The sequence below is a fragment of the Pararge aegeria genome, chromosome 12, assembly GCF_905163445.1.
Source record: "Pararge aegeria chromosome 12, ilParAegt1.1, whole genome shotgun sequence".
NCBI lineage: Eukaryota > Metazoa > Arthropoda > Insecta > Lepidoptera > Nymphalidae > Pararge > Pararge aegeria.
The window spans coordinates 17,383,830-17,401,738 of NC_053191.1; the positions used below are offsets into that span (position 1 = coordinate 17,383,830).

Sequence of the window (17,909 nt, forward strand, 5' to 3'; positions counted from 1 at the left end):
AACCCTCGTTATCGCTTGCGCTTTAATAGAGAAAAAAATTGCTGCTTTTATTGAAAGGAAGGAAGTAAGGCTAAGCAGTTAAGGGTATGGCAGATATATTAAGCCCATATAATTGGTGGAATAGAATCGTACCGGAACGCGACCGGAGCGATCCCTTGGCGGCACGTCTTTGCTGGGAAGGTTATTACTAGCCTTCCACCAGATAAACCATTGCCCATTCCCAGCCAACCAAACCTTTTCTTTTGTGGCGTGGTGGCAAAGCTTCATTGCTACCTCCGACCCTTGGGCAGGACGGATGTTTTGTGGGACTCCATCCCCTAAGTGGGGTATACCCAAACTAAAAACCATCACGGTATGTCCCTCTTTTTGGCTTTGTTAGACGCCCGGGGCACCCTTTGTATACTCGGTCGTGTACCAACCAACCCAACCGATTGCTGGGGCTCCCGCGCTAACGAGGAGGGTATTAGGACATCTTGAACCCCCCCCTCAATTATTTTGAGAAGTATCTAAATGTAGGTACCTACTTCTCAAAATAATTTAATATATTAAATTGTACTTAAATTGTAATAAGTAGGTACTCATGTTTCAATGTTTTTAATTAAGAGGCGTGTATAAAACGTTTTAGTCATAAGTGAACTGTATGGATAATTATGTGTTAAAATAAATAAAATTAAAAAAAAATCATCATACAGCAATATCATACATCTCTAAAGGTTAACCAATAGTTTATCTATCAATTAGTAATAGAGACGAAATCATTTTAATAAAGATAAATTTAAGATAAGCAGATGCAAGATAAAATAATCATTAGAAATGTATATATATATTATCTAATATTTCTTAATCATTACAATACGATGGTCACACAGACTTGTTAGTTAAGTTAAAGTTACAGTGGTGTTACAATGTATTCGCAGGTATGTTAACATTTTTAATTATCCTAACTAATATTTGAAGCAGTGACAACGCATTGTGTGGCTCGACTTTACATTAGGGGGGCCGAGTTCGTATCCCAGCACCTCTAACGTTTCTAAGTTATGGGCGTTTTAAGTAGTTAAAATATCACTTGCTTCAACTGTGAAGAAAAACATCGTGAGAAAACCTGCATGCCTGAGAGTCCTACATAATGTTCTCAAAGGTGCGTGGAGTCCACCAATCCGCACTGGGGTAGCGTGATGGACTACAGCCTTAATTGTTAAGTTATGGGCGTTTTAAGTAGTTAAAATATCACTTGCTTCAACTGTGAAGGAAAACATCGTGAGGAAATCTGCATGCCTGAGAGTCCTACATAATGTTCTCAAAGGAGCGTGGAGTCGTCCAATCCGCACTGGGGTAGCGTGATGGACTACAGCCTTAATTGTTAAGTTATGGGCGTTTGAAGTAGTTAAAATATCACTTGCTTCAACTGTGAAGGAAAACATCGTGAGGAAATCTGCATGCCTGAGAGTCCTACATAATGTTCTCAAAGGTGTGTGGAGTCCACCAATCCGCACTGGGACAGCGTGGTGGACTACAGCCTGAATCCCTTCTCATTGTGGGAGGAGACCCGTGCTCTGCAGTGCAGTCAATATTATAAATGGGAAAGTGTGTTAGCTGTTGTGTGCTACAAAACTAAACTAAGCTTAGTAACTTACTAAATGATTTATTCTCTTACAGATCGCTCTACTGTTTTGTCTTCTACAGTCAGTCTTTGCGTATACTCTAGTACAGGTAGAGGTATGTTTAAATTTTTATCTCGTTATCTTGTACATAAGTGTCAAATTCAAAATTCATTTATTACAAGTAGGCCTGATATAAGCACTTTTGAAACGTCAAGTATGTCTGTTTGTAGTGACTCTACCACCGGTTCGGAAGGCAGATTCTACCGAGAAGAAGCCAATCTTTTCCAAAATCGTTTCACAATTTAACAATATTTGTTCTATCTTGTGTGAGATGAAAGCGGAGCGGCTTGCTTCCAGGGAAGTCGCTCCGCTTGTCATTAAGAAATTCATCAATAGTATAGTAACCTCGATGTATTAAATGTGTTTGTATACATTCTTTAAACTTACGTAATGGTTAATCTAATATAACTTTCGGTAGCATGTTATAAAAGCATAAACTCTTATATATAATAATCTCAAATAATAATTTTACCAATGGACATAATGTTATAAGAAATTCTTGAAGATGGATAGACTATACATCGCTCTAGTAAGGGTGAACGCAGCATTGGAACTTGGGAGACCCCCGAATAGGTGGACAGACGGACAGACCACGTGAAACAAACCTTGCGCATCATAGACGCGGCAAATGTGTCTATGTTGAGGAGGCGAGGAAGTTAGATTTTTTTTTTTTATAGTTTTTATAGTTTAGCATAATTATATTTCCCAGAAAAACCACAGCTCTCACCTCTGCGCCAAGAAGGTCGTCAAAAACATACTGCAAATTATGTCAAAGTGATTTTTTTTTTCAGTTGAAGAATGGCACGGAAGTAACTCAAGTGAAGGAGTTAAAAAACAACACTCTGGAGAAGATAAGCGCTGAGATTAAACTGCAGGATCCTTCGCTTCGTGAGATAATATTTGTCGTCGACAGATATCTCGATAAACACGACGACGAGGTAAGACAAGCTTTGTATGGATATTTGAAATTAAACTTTAACTAAAAAAAATTTAAAAAACTATCAACTTTTAATGAAAGGTACTACTAGTCAAGCCTTTTCATTTGATACCCATATTATATATATTTATAACACTCCCGATAAACTTTAACAAAAAAATCAAATTCGGTTCATTCGTTCCGAAAATACCCTGCCAGAAAAAGACACACCCTTGCACACACACAGACATACACGTCAAACTTATAACACCCCGTCGTTTTTGCGTCGGGGTTTAAAAAAAAACTAGACTAAAATCCATCCCCATTGAGTTTATTAGTAGAGTAGACTCAAATCGTCACTACATTTTTTTTTATTGCACTAAAAATTAGCCCTTCACTGCAATCTCACCTGGTAGTAAATGATGATGCAGTCTTCGATGGTCCGTCAGTCAAACTTCTAGTCGGTTTCTACGCGACATCATACCGGAACGCTAAATCGCTTAGCGGCACGTTTTTGCCGGTAGGGGGGGTAACTAGCCACAGCCGAAGCCTCCCACCAGACTGACAGACACAGACAGACAGACATATAATATATTTCGTCCATATTAAACCTTACGGAAGATCACTCGGCTAAGTTTGTTGTGGGCTTCTTCTTAGACCAAGAATCGTTTGGAACCCTCGTAGATTTAGTTTTAAGTTTACGAATCGAGTTGAGTTGGTTCAATATAAGAGCCATACCCGTAACAGCCCGTTACCATCTTTGACTGAATCCACAGAATTAAGAATATACAGAACTCATTCAGTCATTATCGCATGCAGAGCAAAAACAGTGAAAGCACGCACGTCTCATTTCACACCCGCGGAGCGTTGCTAGCTAACAAACTTTCCCATTTTCACCATTTTATGGTAAACTTTTAGAACATTAGAGGTAAAATAATCACTGTCAACTGCTAAATAGAATGATGTGACTAACCGCCGGTTCGAGAAACACTACTAAAGTGGATTGGTTTTAATGCTTCAATATTAGTCGTGTACACGGATTTTGTATGTTTATAATTCTGTGGCTGAATCATCCACTTGCCCGCAGATGAAATTGCAGTTAAGGGCTAACTTGTAGTGGAATAATAAAAAAAATGATTTTGTTACAGAAAAATTCAATAAAGAAGAAACCGCAGAAGCTTCCTATACCTTTAGACGAATCAGTTCGTCCCTTCACCAATGGTCACGGCTACCAATTCGCCCACTGGGAACTAGTTGATGTTAGTATTTATGGATTTATTTAGACTTAGAAACAGCAGTTTTTGACGGCCGATTGGCGAAGTAGGCAGCGACTCTGCTTTCCGAATCCAAGGCCGTGGGTTCGATTCCCACAACTGGAAAATGTTTGTGTGACGAACATGAATGTCTTTCATTGTCTGGGTGTTTATTTATATATTTTAAGTATTTATGTATATTATTCATAAAATATTCATCAGTTATCCTAATATCCATAACACAACAACTTGTCGTAGTATATTTATTTATTTATTTAAAACATGGGGCTTACTAATGCCCGTTTTCACTAACGACGAACAAGGCAATCCTATATTATATATAGGATATTCCATCTATTCACCAAAGTTATCACCTAAGAGTTGCTGAAACGATTTTTACAGATCGCCTAGGCATTCGTTGTAGGTTATATGCGTTGGTTAAGTGAAAAAGGGCATTAATCTCTTGAAGCAATATTAATAAAAGCATTGTAAACGGTACACTGTAGGAACACCAAAAAGCAAGAGAAGGTTATAGCAGCGAAGATAAAAGTACCACTGGCAGTGATGGCGGCCAAGGTGATTATGGTGATGACACCGATAACTATGATGAAACCGCACGTGACGGAGCAGATAAACATGACGGAAATGATACGGTAAGTCTTCCTAAAGATATACAGTATACGGATGTTTACGCGCATATATCTGCATACCACCTGAAGGTAGACAAATGCTTTGGAGGGTTGAGTAAACGGTTTCATAACATGATTCCGAAGATAATATTGGACCTACCAATGCATAAATTTAAGCAATTTATTTATTTATTTCATTTATTTGGTAACTACGACTCATCTACACTATAAAATAACAGAATAATTAAAAACAAACTAAATAAAAAAAACTTATATTGTTAATTATAATTTTTTTTGTCCAAGTTTCTACGTTGTGAGCTAATTGAATGTTCAGCTTATTACAGGTTTTCACAACGATTGCAAATAATTTCTAAATTAATTAATTACATTTTAAATTATATATTAATTTAATTTAACAAATATAACCTAAAATAAACTAAACTATTTAAAACTAAATAAAATCTAAAACGTCCTCGAAACCACCGCAGCGAGGCACAGTTCCTGAGATGCAGCATTGCCCTTTGGATGGCCAAACTAATTCGTTGGCCAAGGTAACTGTCCGCTCTACGAAATAAAAATGTAATATAACCTAAAATAAACTAATTAAAACTAAATAAAAATTAAAACGTCCTCGAAACCACCGCAGCGAGGCACAAAATGTATATTAAATATTAATATGTAATATACAAAAATTTGTGAGAGATTACTATACAATTGATGAATTTCTTAGTCCTTGCTTACAAGCAACCTGGAAGCAGTCAGCTCCGCTCTCATCTCCCGCAAGATAGAAAATGATTGTAAATTGTTGAATTGCTGAGTATTATGCCGACTCTGTCTGTGAAAACAGACAGACTTATCGTTTCAAAAATGCTCATAAACTGCGCCTACTTAAAATACCTAAATTATTTTGAATTTGAATTTTTGAATTTATAAACAAAATAAGTAAATTTACTTATTTTCTCAGTCATGTTTCTTGTTTCGTAATTCAGCTTACAAGAATATTTAAGTAAATAGTACCAAGACGAGACAAGAGTAGGCGTAATATAGACTTTCAAATTAAAAAAAAAAAATACAAAAATTTTGAGGACATCCCGAGGAGCGGTGACTACTGTCTTATAAGTAGGATAGTCTTAGATTATATCCCTAGCGGGCATTTTGTGAATTTATAATTGCAGAATTTTATCTGGTCCGGTGGGTATCTTACCGGCTTGATCATAAACTTAACATTCCACAAATCTAGAATTGAATCCTAGTACATTCAAGTATTTTTCTTGCTCTACAATGATTTAAGTGTTTCCTCGAAAATAATACTTACACATACTCATGATTTCACAGGTTCAACTAAATGACAGAGTTCGCCAAAAAAGACACATAAACTATCAGGTAAGATTTAAAAATGTCTGTATCGTTAACACATAAATACGTATTTATTTTAAATTGTTTGTAAGGTGAATTTCCTTATTTCTTTACGGATCATAATCATTATCTCGACATCCTTTGCTGCTTATATTCTTATTATTGCTGGGCATAGAGTTTTTGTAGGTACCAACTTCAATAAACTCGCAACTTGTAACTCGCTTCGTGCCACCAGTCCAGCTAGTGGGGGTGTCTACAAACACTGAGCTTCCCAGTACGGAGTCTCCACTCTAACACCTTGGAATTCTTAGAAACTTAATGTCCATCGGACCCGTGCTACTATATCATATAATTTTCGGCAAAACAGTAGCTCTCTCCATCGGCCGCTGAGTGACCTAAGCCTTCTTTTGAGACCCGTAGTCCAAGTGGCAATGCTCGGGCACATAGCTTCGACACCCGATGGTCGTTGGGGACTCAAGTTGCTAGAACGGCGACCTCGCACCGTTAAACGCAGCGTTGGCAGACCCCCGATTAGGACGACAGAATATGACATCAAATTAATCGCTGGAACCGACACGGGACCGTGGTAGTTGAAACTCTATAAAAAAAGATCTATCTATGTTCAGGAGTCGACGTCCATTGGTTGCCATGATGAAGGCAATGGTGATAACAAAAAAAAAACCTGGCTATGTTTGTTGTGGCCTCTTCTTAGACCAGGGCGCGTTTGGAACCCTCCTAGCTTTAGTTTTAAGCTAACGAATGCAGATATCACCATCACCTAACATTAGTGTTGACATGTTAAATGTATAAACGCTTCATAACTGCATGTGATAAGGTCTACATGAATAAAACATTTTGAGTTTGAATTTGAATTCATAGTTCTTTTACTCCTAGAACGTTCCAGAAACACCGACTCAGCGCATAGATCACCAAGCGATGCCAGATTACATGAACAGAATGTTTACTAATAGACCAGTAAGTGAAGAATAGTTACATTTAAGTACCCATTTAGATGAGTTATGTAAGACAAATAAAATAAGAGGCCAAATAAATTAATATAAAATTATGATATAGGGCCCTTCCAAAACATAACTTAATTTAAGACTAATCATAATGATTCCATGTAAGAAAAACCACATGTATTTAGTTTGTAAAACTATTAGATCTTCTTGACAATACTTGCATTTTTATTTCCCTACAATCAAATATCTCTCTTGATGTTATTATGTTAAGACGCTGAATTTATCACATTGAGTGTGAGTGATATTTTACCATTTTGTTGTTTTTATTTCGCATTATCTTCTGACCTACTCCATCGATTAACTTGTTATAAGAAGTAAACTTTATTTCCATTATATTTCCAGTTTGATTTAGAAATATTTGTGATAAAATAATTTAAAAGCATAGTAGAACCATAGATTCTCTGCGTTTGATATTGTTTTTTGATGTGGCATTCAATTTAGTTGTAGAATTCCGTATCGCCTAAGCCTTTAATGAGGGCTTTGTCCGCTGAGGAGTTCTGTCCTCTATCTCCAACCACATTCATCAGATCTTCTCAAAGTTTGGGCAAAATTAAACACATAGCCTCTGTAGTACAAAAATAATTATTTCAATCGGTTATCATTTGTCGGAGTTACGGTGTAAAATCGTCAAACACTTTCATCCCCTCTCCCAAAGGAACAGAGCTTAATATCGGGATAAAAAGTATCCTATATTACTTCTAACACTTCCAAGAATATGTGTACAAAGTTTCATGAGGATCGGTTAAGTAGTTTTTGCGTGAAAGCATAACAAACAAACATTTATAATATTAGTAGGGATAGGGATAGGGAAGTAGGGAAGTAGGGATAGGGATTCGAGAAAATTAACTTCAAATAGGTATAAAGGTTTTGTACATAAACATGAATTGAAATTCCGAAATTGCTATAATTTATTTGCAGACCTTTGAAAATTTAAAAAAAACGCACGGTCCAATATTGAGAGATGAACATGGAAATGTTTATTTTGAAAATATGAGCACAGTGTCTGGAGGTAGTCACTTGGGCAGTATTCCCAGAGCATATGGGATAAACTTAAATAATGATCAAGGTTACTCCTGGAATGTAAGTAGACTACTTAAATATACTCGTTTTCCTGATACAAAGCAGTCTTGGGCTCTTATTAATAAAATTATATCGAGCTGCATACCCTGGCTCAAAGTATATCTTGAGCATAGATTTACCGAAACATGAGAATCCGTTCTTAGCCATAGAGCTATTATAGAGCTTCTGGTTACACCTGGTCCTAGGAAATTACCGGAACACCATACATCATTGCAATAATGCTGCTTAGCGGCAGAAATAAGCGGGTGAGAGAGAGAGAGCATGCGTTGCCTCGCGCCGATTCGTTCCGGTGTTTGGCCGCTGGACTTCGGTTGGCCGGTTGCTGAATCAGGTGACGCTCGATGGGGCGCGCTGATTGGTTCCGGCATGCGGGTGAAAAAAAGCATGGTGCCATTACTTACCCAGACGAGCTCTGCCACTAAAATATTTTACACTACAATTTCTATTGCAATTTGCATATTCCTTAAATTACGACTATCTACTATAAAATATTTTATATATGTTTTCAGCACATAAATAACATGCAAAATGAACCTATTTACAACCAACCTTACAACCAAGCTGTTCAGCAAAGGCCTTTTGAAAGTCATACGGTAAATAATAATCCGTATAGACAAATAAAACCATTAAATACACCGGAAGCCGAGATAAGAAACGATAAAGATATATCTACATCAGAAATTAATAAGGTGCTTGGTAAAAATAAATTGAATCAGGTTTCGAACTATGAACTGCCGCATAGAGTGCCTAAGAAAAATTTTACTCAAATAATTGACAGAGAAACAGAAATAAATAATAGTGAAGTAAACAGTAACGTTAGAAACAAAGAAGATATGATAAAAACTGTCAACCAAATAAGTCAAAGGATCGGTGGTATCAAAAACAAAATAAAAGATAGATTTGCTATTAACAAAAATAGCAGTTTAGCTTTACCCGAAGAAAAAAAAAATCTTACATTCGGAACAAGCTTGATAAGTGATAAAGGAGAAACTCTAAGCGTATGTATTACTTTTTTACTTTACAAAAATGCCTTCCGTTATTATCTGTTATGTGTGGTCATAATAATTATGTTTCAGGATATTGCAGACCCACAAGTTCATATAAATGAAGTAACACCGCCAAATTCTAATAATATCACCCTTTGTAACGATAAACTGGAAGCTCATAACAACACAGATGAAAATAATGCAACTGATGCTAAAATAATAGAAACTAATTATGTCTATACGGAAAGAAGTGCAAACAGCTCATTAAACAACGTTATTATAAATATAGATAAAGTAATTAATACGGAAATGGAAATACTAGAAGAAAAAACTGTCGTCCCTAACACAGAACTGGTACAGTATTACTTCTTCATTTCTCATCTATCCATTGATTTAATAACTTAACTAAAACATTTTGCAATCAACTTTAAACCCTTTTTAAACAACTTAAATTATAATTCAAATCTTACTTTGGATGTATTTGCAGCAAAATAATCAAGAACCTGTTTCTAATCTGACAGTCTTAGAAAGTACACCTGAGGAGCCCGAACCACGGACCATAGCAATAATAAATGCAAAAAAATATAAGACTAATGACGAGAAAGATAAAGAACTCATTAAACCTTTGACTATCGAAAGTTTCAATGAGAATCCAGGTGCGGAAATAGAAGAAGAGACAGAAGATATTATGCTTACTACCGAAGCCAATAACAAAACTGAAGAAAAATGCCACAAAGTTTGTAACTATACATATTAACAAGTTAAAATTATATTTACGAGTAATTTCTCCAAATCGCATTACTAATATCACTAAAAAAATTGTGTTTGTTCTAGGAAAAATGTAAAACTACTTATAATGACAACATAGATCCCGTGAATCTCAATTTTGATGAATTATTTAATACGGTATGTGCACAATATTTACTATTCCTGCCATTAAGCGGCATTGTAGCAATGCTGTGATTCCAGCCTGTAGGGCGTGTAATACAGGCACGTAAGAAGGCGTCCATAAATTACGTGAGATGTTTGTGTTTGTGTGTTGAGGGGGTCGACTCAAATCTCATCTAATCTTACGTTGGAGAGAGGGGGGGTCCGCAAGTATCACGCAATTTTCTTTCTGTTTGAAACAAAAAAAAATATACTGTTTTGGTCCATTGAATCCAGATTGTACATGCTTAAGATTTAAACTTAAGCGTAATCGTAATACGGTTAAGATCATTCAACGCGTTTACGCAAGAAGCCCACATTTTGAAAAATCTCACGTGAGATTGGGGGATGGGGAGGGGGTTGAATAAAATCACACGACGATCTCACCAGGGGGAATGGAGGGACAAAATAAATGATTTAATATATTATGAGACTTAAATTAAAAACTTATGTTATTTTTTAATTTAGACAGGAGAGGAGGGACAAATTAAAAAAATACACCTGACGTAGTTTATGGACGCCCCCTAAGGCTAATCGCCTACGCATAAGGGTGATGGGCATAGGGTGGCAATTTGCAGGATGTGATCCTAGTATGCCCTGCGAAGTGTTGCTCTGTTTATATATTATACTAGCGTACCCAGCCCGCTTCGCCGGGCTAGTTTTTGCTTTATTTTATTTAAACAATAAACTTACATAATTAAATTTTTAATTTAAGTCTCATAATATATTAAATCATTTATTTCTCTCCGTATTCATTCTCTTCTCGAGCGGGTGAAGATCATTATCTACACCCAACAATATAATATCATCATAGTTAATAAAAGCTGTATTTGACAGTTCAAAAATAGGAGTGCTCCGATCGTCAAACTTTACAGGATTACTCGCCAGGTATCCGGAGATTCCCTGAAAGTTAAATTGAAATCGGTTCAGCAGTTTCGGAGCCTGTACGGAACATACCCACACACTTTCTCTTTTATATATATATATAGATAGATAACTATAGTTTACCACCTACCATCAGGTGGGCAAGTTTGGTCCGTCGATAAAATAATAATAATATATTCTTTTTTTTCTTATTCCACTACAAGTTAGCTCTTGACTGCAGTTTCACCTGGTGGGAAGTTATGATACAGTCTAAGATGGTAGCGGGCTAACCTGTTAGGGAGCATGGATGTCGTACCCCTTAGTATCGCACCGAAACACTAAATCGCTTAGCGGGATGGCTTTTTCGGTAGGGTGGTAACTAGCCACAACCAAAGCCTCCCACCAGACAAAACAATCTATTTGATTAATTAAATTTTAAAAATAACATAATTAACTTAAATTTAATTACTAGGACAAGTTTTGGGATTGGCTTTCAAAATGGACAACGTCTTACATGGAAATACTAAATGAGGTAAGATTCATAACACGTAACAGGTAACACGTACATTAATAATTTAAATTATAATTTACTAGATAGATCGATTCCCACAACAGGAAAATGCTTGTGTGATGAACATGAATGTTTTTCAGTGTCTATGTGTTTATCTGTATATTATAATTATTTATGTGTATTATATTTATAAAAATATTTATCAACTATCTTAGTATCCATAACACAAGCTACGCTTACTTTGGGACTAGATGGCGATGTGTGTATTGTCGTAGTATATTGAATGAATGAATGAATGAATGATTTATTTATTTCTCCACATTACTTATAAGTACGAGTACAATATAATGTTGCTTACGGGCCATTTTGTTACACATTTATAATGTGGGGACTGATGCTTGTACTAGGTAGAACCTGTATCTCAAGCCACCAGGCCCTTTCCCCAGGATAAAGTATCAAGGATGAATATAATATAGTTTAAGTAATGTTATAATCACAGTTATTCGGTAATATTTAAATTTAAGTAACAGTAACTTTGTGTTCAATATTTTAAATAATGAATTTCTTTATTTTAACAGAAGATTTAACTTATGCAAACATTTTAGATTTATTAGAATGAATAGTAATAATTTATTTTAAATTGTAATGTCTTATAAAATGTATGTGTGTGTGGAATGTGTGTGTGTTGTGTGTGTGTGGGTGGCTGTGTGTGGGCATGTGTGTGTGTTAGGCATATGTGAATCATTTCAGTATCTGAATAATGCTTTCAGTCTCATCGTAGTTTAGCCCACTTAATCAGTCATATAGTCGAGTCTTTTGTTTACCTGATTATAAAGATAGCTCCCCAGAAAGCATGGGAAATTATGTGTAAATATTTTTTTTAATATATTAGTCGCAAATTTTTGATAATGTCGCCTTTTTCCTATGTTATTCATTTTATTTTTATTTTGAATATGATATCTCATAACAAGTTAAAAAATGAACAACTGTCGTACCGTCAGTACCTTACTTTAGTAGCAGTCTTTGTGCTCTTTCGAGCTGTATCATATGAGTCTTTGCCGCTCCTCCCCATGTGTCAATCTCATATGTTATAAGTGATTGACATAGTGATAAGTATACTGTTTTCATTAATTTAGAGTCTGCAACATCTCTTATGTTTTTAAAAATGGCTAAAAGTTTTCGTACTCTGTTTGTTAATGTTTTAATGTGTTCATCAAAAGTTAACTTTTTATCTATTAATATGCCTAAATATTTACGTAGGGTACTCGTTCTATACTTGGACATTGACATGATTGGCTTTGGCAAAGTCCCGAATGGGCGTAAATATTATGAACGTCTTGAGGAGGTTGGGATTTATTTGTTATGGAAAACATACGTATTTGTTTTTTTTTTTGGGTTTAAGCTAAGTTGATTATATCTTAACCACTGGGTAACTCTATTGAATTCTTTTTGAGCTTGAGTAAATATACCACCTCCCAACTTCTACCCCATATCATTAATACTGTATCATCTGCAAAACTCATTATTTTTCAATTTGCAATGTTTAATTTACAGAGTTCGTTTATGTATATTAAGAAAAGGGTCGGGGCGATGATACTTCCCTGTGGAACTCCGTGGTTGATTGGGAGTGCCCTACTAATAAATTTGCCGATTTTGACCGACTGATGTCTGTTTGAGAGGTAGCTTTTTAGTAGTTGTAGTTGTAGGCCCCTAATTCCGAGGTGTTCCAGCTTCTGTATAAGTATAGGTATAGATACAGTGTCAAATGCCTTAGCGAGATCTAGGAAGATTGCCAGGCATTTTTCGCCCTGATCTATATGTCTCACCACACAGTCTACAAGGTCAAACACAGCATCCGTAGCTGACCTTTGCTTTCGAAACCCATATTGGTTATTGGCAAGTAAGTTATTTGATTCAAGGTATTTAACCAATTGTTTATTTATAATCCGCTCAAGAATCTTTGACATTGCAGGCAATATTGATATAGGACGGTAATTTGAAATTATGTTCTTGTCACCTTGTTTGTAAACAGGAGTAACAATGGATTTCTTAAAAATTTTCGGATAAGTTCCAGAGTTGAATGATAAGTTGCAGATGTGAACCAAAAGGCTAGCGATTGTCTCCTTATTTTGCTTTAGTATTTTTGATATACCATCGGAGCCTATTGAATTTGTATTTTTAAGAGAGTTGATTATTGAAGTTACTTCAAAAATATCTGTATTTAATAACACGAATGAATTTAGGGGGTAGTGTAGAGGGTAGTAAGCGAAATTTAAACGGGAACCATCTTCATCATCCATAGTAATTTTATCTGTTATGATGGATTTACCTGCATTTACAAAATATTCATTAACTTGATTGACTGATTCAGTTGGACACTTTGATATACTAAGAAGATTGTGTGAAGTAGCCTTTTTATTTTTAAAATGTGTAAGTGAATTTATAATGTCCCATGTTTTTTAAATGTTATTTGCATTTTTAAGTTCTTGTTTTATATGTTCATTTTTTAACTTTTTAAGAATATTACAACAAAAATTGCGGTATCTTTTATATGTTATATTCAGTTTTTCATTATTTGGGTTCTTTTTAACTTATATTAATAATAATAATTAGGGACAGTATTTAACTCATTCTTAGTACAAAGATAATTATTTAAATTGGTTATAATTTGTCGGGGTTATGGCGTAAAATCATCAAACACCCCCTTTTCATCTCCTCTCCCAAAGGAACCGAGCTTAATGTCGGGAAGTAAGTTATGTGCGTTTTGAGTACTCAATTAAAATATCACTTGCCTCAACGGTGAAGGAAAACATTGTGAGGAAACCTGCATGCCTGAGAGTTTTCCATAATTAACCCCTTCTCATTGTGGGGGGAGACCCGTCCGTTGGTATGATGGTTATTATGATTGAGTTAAATACCTGTCCCTAATTATTATCATTAATTTATTATTAATATGCTACGACAATACACACATCGCCATCTAGCCCATCTAGCGTAGCTTGTGTTATAGGTACTAAGATGACTGATGAATATTTTTATGATTAATATTTTTATGAATATAATGAACATAAATACTTATAATATACAGATAAACACCCAGACACTGAAAAACATTCATGTTCATCACACAAGTATTTTCCTGTTGTGGAAATCGAACCCACGGCCTTGGACTCAGAAGGCAGGTTCGCTAATCGGCTGTCAATTCATTTGAGACCGGTACATTTATCTTACTAGCATTTATTAACATTTTAAATTCTATTTATCTACAGAACATCCAAGTACTTGTAAAAGATGAAGTAGCTAAACAATTGGAAGATGTACAATTGAAAACTGAAATAGAAAGAGACAGCTTTATCCAAAATTAGAAAAATCACGTAGAATCACCAAACAAAGAAGATGAGGAAATCCTGCCATAGAAAATATAATTTAAATCGATTTGGATGATTTAATAAATATTTATAAACTATTGTTAGCGTTGAGTATTTTTTTTTTAATATTCTCTCTCTCTCTCTCTTTTTGTGCCTCTCCACTACTGGAGGTTGGCCGTCAGCTCAGCAAACTTCTCGCGGTTTTGCGCCAAGCGACTATTGTTGTACTGTTCATGAGAGCTGATCTACTTGGGACGCAATAATGACGGTGGTATTCCGTTGCCTTCCGCCATTGCAGCTTCGTGACCGTCACGCCATACCCTGGCTGCGCTCACGAATGTTTGACTTGAGCCCTAAAAACTACTACAGTTATGTCATCAAGCCAGAACTGAGACCGCTGCTACCCAGCCCCAGGCCAGAATAACTACGCCCTTGTGACAGGGCTCGCCTCTTCCGCTGTTTCCACCGTTGAGGTCTTTTAATATTACCGAAATGTGTATTACTTAGTGTTTATATAAGTGTAATTTGTTTGATTGATTTTTATTTTTTTATTTAGTTTAAATATAATTCCAATTAGTAATAATAATTACAAACTAACGTTACTATTTACAAAAAATATAAGCTAACTGTTCACTTATGGGCATGGTACCCAAAATGCTGGCGCTATTGCCCCTTTGAATTGCTAGACTTAGCCGTTCGGCTAAATAAGCGCCAGCTCTTGGGTCACCAGACGGCAAGACTAATTTTTGGGGCACAGTTATTAATATAACATTTTAAATTACTGATACTGATGAAATTGGAATAAACCTGGAAAATCTGGAAGCTATCTTGGCTTAAAACGTTAGAGTTAGACAAACTCACTTACCCATGTAAAATATTAGTAAGGATTTCTACAGGAACGGCCCCGAGCGGGCCCTTCTCTGAATCTTGGAATAAAACTCAATTTTCCTGGCAGCGTCTTTATTGTGCTTACAAATTGACTTTTACTACTAATTCTGTAATTATAATCGACCCTCATTTATAGTATGGATTCGAGACGGGATGAATTGTAGAATCTGCCCCCTTTGCAATTTCTAGTATGTAGAGAGGTGCATTGGGTAATTTATAATATGTTTTTCCGGCCCAGACGCCAGCAGGGGAATTCACGTCTCCCACAGACGTGATATCTTTATGCTCCCGGGGAATGTCATCATTCGTGGGAATCTTGTTCTCCACACATAGTTGTGGCGGTTTCACTGACGACGAGCAAGCAAAAGCTAGTCCATTTCTTCTGCCTTCCGGGACCCCTGTTGAACCAATGATTAAAAAGTTTTGAAAATCGAATAGTACAAGCCTCAATATTTTTTTAAATAGTCGGCTAGCATGGGAGTAGACATTATTCAGGACAGCGACAATATTTTATCTTCTCCCATCGTGTTGCCAACTCACCGAGGTTATGAGTGGAAATAAATTTCTAATAATATAGTGAGAACACACGAGGATAAACTTTACCTAATCCCTGTTGCCATGCTTTATCCCTATGTTATATTATAATTTTATCCCTATCTTATACTAATGTATGAAGCTGAAGAGTTTGTTTGTTAACTTAAACGCGATGATCTCAGGAACTAAAGGTCCGATTTGAAAAATTATTTCAGTGTTGGATAGCCCATTTATAGAGGAAGGCTTAGGCTTTATCACGTTATATATAGATACGGAGCACCAATAAAGAATATCCAATAATGATTCACCAATAAAGAATTCCAATTATGAATTTCAAAGACAAGCTTTTTTTTTTACTTTTAAGAGCTTACGCTGCGTGCGCTGCATAAACAATTACTTTCGATTTAATCATGTATGACAAAGGAATTGCTCTTTAAAAGTTCTAAAAAAAGTCCGTGACAGCATATTATGTTTATCTTTTGGGTTTAATATAGTTTAATCGTGTTATTGTCTCCTACTTATGGCTACCGTGCTGGTAAGGTAAATCATAAACAAATACATAATATTAAAATGTACGTGTTGAGCTCATAATAGAAGCAAGCGTTACTTTGCGGAAATCCATAATATATTATGAAAATTAGGCTTAATTCTTAACAATTATTCATTGTAAAGTCAACATCTCCTGAGGGTGCTCCGGTTTCGGAGAGAAACGTAGAGGATACATTGCCGAGGATCTGTTTGGTGTGGAGTATACGGATTGAAGTAATTATAAATTACACCATACAGATTCTCTTGCTCGGATTTCTCTAAATGCTCTGCGCTCATTACGCTTGTTTAAAACGTTTGTTTAAAATTACAAAAAAAAATGACAATAAAGAACCATGATAGCCGATTGGCGCAGAGGGCAGCGACCCTGCTTTCTGAGTCCAAGGCCGTGGGTTCGATTACCACAACAGGAAAATGCTTATGTGATGAACATGAATGTTTTTCAGTGTCTGGGTGTTTATCTGTATATTATAAATATTTATGTGTATTATATTCATAAAAATATTCATCAGCTATCTTAGTACCCATAACACAAGCTACGCTTACTTTGGAGCTAGATGGCGATGTGTGTATTGTCGTAGTAAATTTATAAAAAAAAAATAACACTTAGTCATACAACTAAAAAGCAAGAAATAAATTTTTAAGACGGTGCCAAGTAAAATGTAGAAACGACTGCTACTTTCCCTTGCTTCTATATAAAATGGTGTAAGAAGTAGGTATATGATCTATATCCACTATCCAGTAACTAAATTTTACTTGGCACCGACTTAAAAATGTTGTAGAAAATATTTATTTCTTGCTTTCTACTTGTACGTATACCGTTTCTTTTTTGTCAAAACAAAAATGTTAGTGTGTAGGTTTACAATCATACCTTAGTAATAATAGCCGAATGTCAACTGCTTATAACCTTCTACATAAAATACTTATTGAAAAAATTAAAACCGCACTAGTCGCTACTACGATTTTCGGAAAGTCCTCTCAATTTCTCTGGTCTGCCATCATCAAACCCTGATTACCTTATCATGGAACCACCTTTGAAATATTATCTTTCCAACAATAAAAGAATCATCAATCGGTTCATAAAAGACAAAGTGGTCTACGGATAAACATAAAAAAAAAAACATATATACGGTCGAATTGAGAAACCTCCTTCATTTTTGAAGTCAGTTAAAAACTAATTGTCTTCACCAACTATATTATAGCTGTATGCTTGTTAAATCTCATTTTAACTGGATTTAGTGACGCCAAGTGAGAGAAAGACAAAAAAAATAAAAAAAAAACTGTATCATAGTGTATTTTAATTTAAAAAAAAACCTATCCACCATGTGAACAGACATTATTGTATGCAGTGCATTGTGTCCATAAACA

General features: G+C 35.5%; 1 protein-coding gene across 2 annotated transcripts; it reads left to right on the forward strand.

Annotated features, from left to right (window-relative positions):
• Window positions 1–840: 840 nt before the first annotated feature.
• Window positions 841–14,677, forward strand: LOC120628029 (metacaspase-2-like). Of its 2 annotated transcripts, none has more exons than XM_039896215.1 (14): window positions 841–917; window positions 1,657–1,716; window positions 2,453–2,599; window positions 3,726–3,836; window positions 4,337–4,483; window positions 5,795–5,842; window positions 6,710–6,790; window positions 7,756–7,917; window positions 8,427–8,915; window positions 8,994–9,257; window positions 9,391–9,639; window positions 9,738–9,809; window positions 11,167–11,226; window positions 14,475–14,677. In XM_039896215.1, exons 1-14 carry the CDS (start codon window positions 906–908, stop codon window positions 14,568–14,570), a joined length of 1,998 nt encoding a protein of 665 aa, XP_039752149.1. In that variant the 5' UTR covers window positions 841–905; the 3' UTR covers window positions 14,571–14,677. The 2 variants fall into 2 exon arrangements, with proteins under 2 accessions (XP_039752149.1, XP_039752150.1); XM_039896216.1 differs by having other exon boundaries at window positions 1,657–1,710.
• The last annotated feature ends 3,232 nt before the right edge of the window (window positions 14,678–17,909 follow it).

What these genes read in the sequence shown, in the direction of transcription:
- LOC120628029 (XM_039896215.1), top strand. An exon ending in AACATGACGGAAATGATACG is followed by an intron (nt 4,484 to 5,794) that starts GTAAGTCTTCCT and finishes ATGATTTCACAG; the next exon opens with GTTCAACTAAATGACAGAGT. An exon ending in CTGAAGAAAAATGCCACAAA is followed by an intron (nt 9,640 to 9,737) that starts GTTTGTAACTAT and finishes TGTTTGTTCTAG; the next exon opens with GAAAAATGTAAAACTACTTA.